The 6,809-nt window shown below is 40.6% G+C and overlaps 1 protein-coding gene across 1 annotated transcript in view; it reads right to left on the minus strand.

The window, feature by feature from the left end:
- LOC103209983 (alpha-tectorin) overlaps positions 1-6,809 on the minus strand; it is a 246,120-nt gene that overhangs the window by 111,682 nt on the left and 127,629 nt on the right. Inside the window, exons 7-8 of the mRNA XM_042782976.1 lie at positions 5,478-5,542; positions 2,225-2,358 (exon numbers count right to left, since the gene is read on the minus strand). Of these exons, the coding sequence (XP_042638910.1) occupies positions 2,225-2,358; positions 5,478-5,542 (199 nt within the window). The remainder of the gene's footprint in view (positions 1-2,224; positions 2,359-5,477; positions 5,543-6,809) is intronic.

A 6,809-nucleotide genomic window follows, 5' to 3' on the forward strand; every position in this document is an offset into this window, starting at 1 on the left:
CCAACTTGACGGCACATAACAACAACAACAACAACAATGGCTAGGATATCAATCTTTATGCGTTCCATTTCATTTTTGACAACTTCCAATTTTCCTACATTCATATTTCATATATTCCATGTTCTGATCATTAATGGATATTTGCAGTTGTTTCCCCTCAATTTGAGTTGTGCCATGTCACCAAATGGAGGTCTCGAAAGCCTTACCTTATCCATATGAGTAAGGCTGGTTTTACTCTGATGATGCAGCTCTTTTCCAGTCCTCTTTTGAGAGCCTTCTAACCTAAGTGACTCATCCTCCTCCTCTGTATTGGACAATGTTTCTGGACTATTCATAAAGTTGCACAGTAATATATCAGACAGTGTTTCTCTGCTATTCATAAGGTTTTCCCTGGCCAATTCTTTGAGAAGTGGATGGTCTCTTCCTTCTTCATAGTCTGTCTCAGTCTGCATGACATGCTGAAACCTGTGCACCACGTGCACCCCACTGGGTTTGAAACAGCAGTGGCACAGCCTCAAGACTCACAGCAATACATCACCACAGTAGGACAAACTGACAGACAAGTTTGTCTCCCTTAGCTGTTTGAAACCTCTCCAACCTCCCCTTACCTGGATCCCTGCTACTGCCTCCTTACTCTGTTCCAGCCCCCCTGGCCTTTTTCTCTCCTTTCCCCTGATATCCCACCTTGTCACTTGTGGGGTGTGGCCTGGATTCCCTCCCATAACCTGGATCCCTGTGTCTGATTCCTCCTAGGGAATAATAGGTATAATTAAAACACTACCAAAGGGAAGTGACAATGACTCACGTGTGTTTTAATTACATTCTCAAACTTTTGTAGGCATCAGAATCATCTGGATGTTTTGTTAGACACAGATTACTGGGCCACACCCCCAGAGTTTCTGATTCAGTAATTCTGGGATGGGGTTTCACTCACTCACTGCCATCAAGTCGGATCCAACTGGTAACGACCCCTCCTTGGTTTTCTGAGGTGGTATCACTATAGAAGTAGATTTCCCAACCTTCCTTCTGAGGAGTGGCTGGTGGCACCAACCTTTTGGGCAGCAGTCAAATGCCTTAGGCACTATGAAGTTGCATTTATGACAAGTTCCCAGGTGATGCTGATGCTGCAGGCTCAGGAACCATGCTTTGAGTATCACTGATTAGATAATGGGCCAAACCAAACCAGTTGCTGGCAAGTCAGTTCTGACTCATGGTGACCTCATGTGTGTCAGAATAGAGCTATGCTCTATGGTTAAATTTTTGGAAGAAGATTGCCAGGCCTTTCTTCTGATGTGCCTCTGGGTGGACTCAAACCTCCAACTTTCTAGTTAGTAGCTGAGCATGTTAACTATTTGCACCTCCGAGGGACTCCCAGGTAATGGAAGAGGGAACTGTTTTCTAATGGGAATCACCCCTGAGCTATAACTCAAAAGTTCCCAGATGTGGTGATGGCCAGAGATGGAGAGGTGAAGAGCTCTGTTTCTTCCTCCAGTGCGAGGCACAGGGTAGGATAGAATTGGGAATAGGCTACATATGCCTCTCGCAATCCTTTAAGGCTAAAGATGAAAACAGGTTCAGTTGCTCTGAACCATCCTTTCTATATGCAGCAGTTTCACGAATAGCCAATCCAATTATCTAAACAAATAATTTGAAAACACAGCTGCCCAGGAGGCCTTTGACAGCAAATGGTATCATTTCTTACTGCAGGTTTGATAATGGGACCCTCTAGCATTTCTACAGACCCAATGAGGGTGGCCAATTATGCAAACAACTTTTATATCATAGTGATTTTTCCCTTAACTGTGCTGCGACTCTGATCCAAATTGGTAGGAAGTAGTATGAATAGCAGATGCCTAAACTTTTCACACCCCCACAAGGAAAAGAAAAATTATATTGTTCCTATTGTCATTCACTGTATCTTTTTATCTTGTCTGGTAGTAGAAATAATGTTCATGGCATTGGGGACTCTGCTTCACTTCAGTGTTTAATCACCCACAAAAGCAATTTATTGTCCTGTATACTCCTTTACTATGAACATTAGCTATTAAATATACCTTTGGCTTTCTTAATCATAAAACCTATCAGCTCATGAAATCTCAGAACTTGTTGTTTTGGCTGCTAATAAATCCTGCATTCCCAGAGCCCTGGAAGAGGATATTTAAGATGCTTTCCTTAATGTCAAAATGAAGAGCTACAGCAACAGCTGGGCTGCTTCCCCACTTACATAGACAGTTCGGTAAGGAACGCCAAAGAAGAAAACAGGGATGGCCAGTTTAATCTCGGAGGAGCTTCCATCGTCTACTTTAGGGGTTTTGGTGTCATTCTGCCAAAAGGGATACATGAGCTCCCTGGGCTGAGCTGTCAAGAGAGATGGTGGTTAGGTAGGTTGCAGCTCCCTCTTCTGCTTATCAAGCTACTTCCCTTCCACTTCTAAAGCCGATTTCTTTCAGGAAGTCTTGCATACTGAATGCAAGTCAGATTGCCTTTTCACGTATCCTAACCCGTAAGCACATTATTTTCTGCCTCTGGGAAAGGGGAGATGGGAGTGATGCCATTTCTCCTTTGGAAAGATTAGTTCATGTTTTATCTCTTTGCTCCCATCCATTTTGGGGAGAGTGAGGTGAACAGTGGCTGGAAGGTCATGAGCACACCCCTGCCTAGAACTCTCAAGGTACTGAGAAGGGTCTGTCAGTTGCCTGAGGACTAGACGGCCAGATCAGAAGGCAAGGTGTCCAGAAAATGGCCATGGCTGTGGAACACCCTTCCAACTCAAGGATTCTCCTATCATGTGCTTTCCCTACATGATGGGAGAAGATACTAGATTGTGGAGGAAAATAAACAACACTTAGAACTAGGACAAAAGTGGGAGGAGATAGTTTGTAGTAGTCAGCCCAAGAATGACCTTGACTGAGCATTGGCCCTATGAGAAGGTCCTCTGCCCAACTCCTGTTTACAGAAGACAGGAGTGGATCCTCTGGGACCAAGGGAGGTTGGGACCTTAAGAACTCTTTGGAGAGGATATGCAGGGCTCTTCCTCATCATTCTAGTCAAAGGTCAGAGTCATCACACAAATGAACACAGTATCCTCCTATAACAGTGTCACCAACTCTCCTGGCAACCTGACTGGTTCTCAGAAGTTTCCCATCCAAAATCTTGCAAATTGTGGCTAGTTTGCACAAAGATAGTGGACAACTTCCCCAGAATCTACCTTACTGATTTTCAGGTCCAATGGGACCTATGAAATAATCTACATTTTGGTGGCACTTTCTCTGCCCCTTTTTGCTACTCACTTGAATGAAAATAGAACATTAAAAAAAAAAAAATGTTTGTTAGTTTTCAGGGACATTGGCCAATCCCTTCTGGGCTTCTGGTCATAGTTCTTGAGGGACCTGCTTCCTTCCTGCACTCTGGATGCTAACGCCCATTCTCATGTTGGGGACCTTTCCTTGGGAAAGTCCCTGCTCTGTGCTGATGGACAGAGAGGCTGGTGAGCACCTAGCCTAGAACCTGTTCCTTCAGGAGACTTTTAGGGAGCAGACAACAGCTCATGTAAAAGAGAAAGCAGATTGGCCAGAGAGCAGCACAGCAGTGCCTGGCCAAGCCCCAGCTTCTCTAGTCCTGGAGCAGGAGGAAACCTGCTGGGATGGAGAGATAGTCTGTTTTAAGGGGTAACTTCAGAGGAAGCAGAGAAAAATAATCCGCTCATTAGTGTTTGGAGCACTCGACTCCAAACCCCAAAGATTCTGGGACGCTGACCAAATTTTAACCTTTAGAAGTGCCATAGCAAGTTTAATTACAAGAACACCCAGTTGATGTGTTTTATTTAATATTACAATCAGTAGGTGAGAAGAGGGTTTCTAACATTTGTACTTAAACACAAAACAAGCTATTCCAAATTCTTAGAAGTTAGAAATTTTTAAATCTCTTTAAAATCCCTATCACTACATTGTACACAGGTATACTAAATTTCTATGGTGATGAACTTTCTCAAATTAATAATGAAAGACCAAGTCATGTCAAGGATTTATCCTTCATGGAGAAACTTTTGAGAGCCATGCCCAAGTGTGAATAAGGGTGCAAGTGCACACTAAGAGTGCATACATGATTACTAAGGTAATCATGTTAATGGATAGATTCATTGGTATTTTGGACAGTGTTGGCCAATCAGCTAAGGAAATGGAAACCCCTCCACAACCCCTTGAGGAAGAGATACAAACAATGGCCATGGACATGGCTCCAAAGGTGAGATAAGTTCACAAGATTCTTCTGTGCATGAATGATGCTAATTAGCTCATGATTTTGAACAGGAAAGAATGGACAGCTAAAAATGATTAATTCTAGCAAGAATATAAAGCATGCGTCTATCTAGTAGAGTACATACCTAACAAATACTTGTTCAAGGAATAAATGAGTGAAAAATGGTGCTTAAACAAAGGTAGTGTAATTTCCACTTCAGAAACCATTACAATTGTGAAAATATAACTTGTTAACAGCCTGGCCTATCAATAACATTAGAGAAAGAAAGAATATCCCTACCCACACTGGCTTTAGGCTGGTGATTTCATAATAAACCTAACTATGTTTCCAGGATGTTTTCTTCCACCAAATAAAATGTATTTGTGATGAGGCAAGGACCTTGGAGTCAGTGGGGCTCTTTCATTATTGTTAGACATTCACACATGTGGAGTTTATCTACTACAATTGTTTAAATTTCTCCAACCCTGGAAAAAATATTAGAGCTATACATCTCTCATACATCTCTTCATTTCAAATTTGTAACAATGCACCAGCTAAACAAAAATAAATAATCAAACAAAGACAGATGCTTTAGAATATTTGTCATAAAAGTTTTGAAACTTAGAATGTCCCATCTTGTCTAAAATCCAAAGCAAGAAGTATAAAAACAATAGCAAAGAGTAGAATAAAATGTATGTGTCCTTTCACCTCCCCAAGGCAATGGTACACAGAGAAAATGCAGGAAAAGAGGGAATACTTTTTCTATTTCACTTGGTGTTTTAAATTTCTGGCCATGTAAAAGCTCGCTGATATACAAGTCTCCAACAATAATGTCTTTTATAATTTCCTGAGTTTTGGCTAAAACACGTACATTCTTTAAACTCTTTGCCATAAGTTTAATGCCTTAATGAAAACTTGTTATCAGGCATGGGGTATACACACTCCTACTTTGTATATGTTTAATGAAAATAATTTGCATTGTTTTAAAGAATTACTCTGTTAAAGTCGGGAAACCTGGTATTTACAAATTGTGTTCAACTTAAATAAGGAAAAGTAGGGATGCAAGTGAACATCATTCAAAGTTAATGTATTTTGCCCTTGACAACAGAATTTAATTTACATTTTTTGTTGTCTCTGTAGATACATGTACACCTGCCCTTACCATCATAGTTCCAACAAAAGTGTCTTATAAATTCAAGAGCATGCTAATCAAAAGCTGTATGGAATTCTGTAGTACTCACCTTGGTGCCGTACAAGTGCGAAGATGAAAGAGACCCAAATTCTAAGTAATGATGAATAATTCATCCTGGAATTTTAAAAAGAAAAAGAAAAAAAAAATCCCCAGCTTGCCAGAGTAAATAGAACACCAGGTGTGTTTGGTGGCAAATCCCAAGACACATCACAACCATCATAGAACAAAATCACATAACATCAACAGTTCTGAGTCAGGTTAAAATTCCCCAAAAGCTGGCAGGTCCTCTGAAGTACAACACTTCGTGAACAAATTAGACCCCCGTAAGAAGTCAGTTTGGAAGGGTAATGAAGTCATTCAAATTGTCATGTAATTACATATAACCAACTGGAGCGCCAGCGAGGAAAACAAAGGCATCTACTCTGCAACTATCCAAACGCTCAAAACTAGGATCTGACTAGATAGATGCGTGTCCCGTGTGTGTCTCTTAAACAGAAGTTGCATTCTCTGAGAGACCTGGCTCTCCTAATTTTCACAACTTTCCATTAGGGTCAAAGACAAGTTGAGTAAAACGCAGTGTGTTTCTACTGGTGGGAGGATTTAATTTGTTCTTCCCTTCCCTATAGTCTGGAGCCAACCCATCATTTTGAAGTCCTGACCAGATTCACAGATGGTATAAGACCCTGTCCACTATTTTTTCATAGTGAAATGATAGAGACATTGGTTGTAAAAAATCACACCCAATAATTGCTCATTGCAATTATAATAGAAATAGAATCCAATGCACAAGGAAGTAATTATCCCACCAAATTAATTAAAGAGAAAAAACAACCCCAAAATGAAGTGAATCACAAATTGAAGCCCCCTTGTTTTCATCTTGGTTTACATTCAGCTGAGCCGGCAGCTTTACCATCTGTTAGGGACATGAATGGTGCTGTTCCATAGAGTGGAAAGGCAAACACATATGCAAGCTCTAAATTATACATATGACTGCGTAACAACCAAAGTACATGGTTCAAAGTGAGTGCATTGACCATAAAGTTTCTCCTGGCAGCATTCTTAAAAATGAAAACCCTTCTGTTATATGAAGTGATCACAATTCCTAAGCAAACTTTCATGGAAGATCAGTGAGTTCACCTGTGAGAGTTTTACTGTAAACTTCAGTTTCCAAGCACACACATTGAAATTTCAAGCACATGTTAAATATTAGTGCTGTTTTTGCTGGAAAGGGTAGGAAGGCTTTAGCAGAGATCACATAGGGCATTAGCAAAAGGAGATGCTGCCCAAGTTTAAGACTTGAGCTCCAAGGAAATAGTTCAGAGAGCAGTAAGGAGGATGCATTTAAATATTTGTATTTATATATTAAAATTTGTATATATAT

This window comes from Orycteropus afer, unplaced genomic scaffold (genome assembly GCF_000298275.1).
Source record: "Orycteropus afer afer isolate SDZICR_OR568_19922 unplaced genomic scaffold, OryAfe1.0 scaffold00545, whole genome shotgun sequence".
Classification (NCBI taxonomy): Eukaryota; Metazoa; Chordata; class Mammalia; order Tubulidentata; family Orycteropodidae; genus Orycteropus; species Orycteropus afer.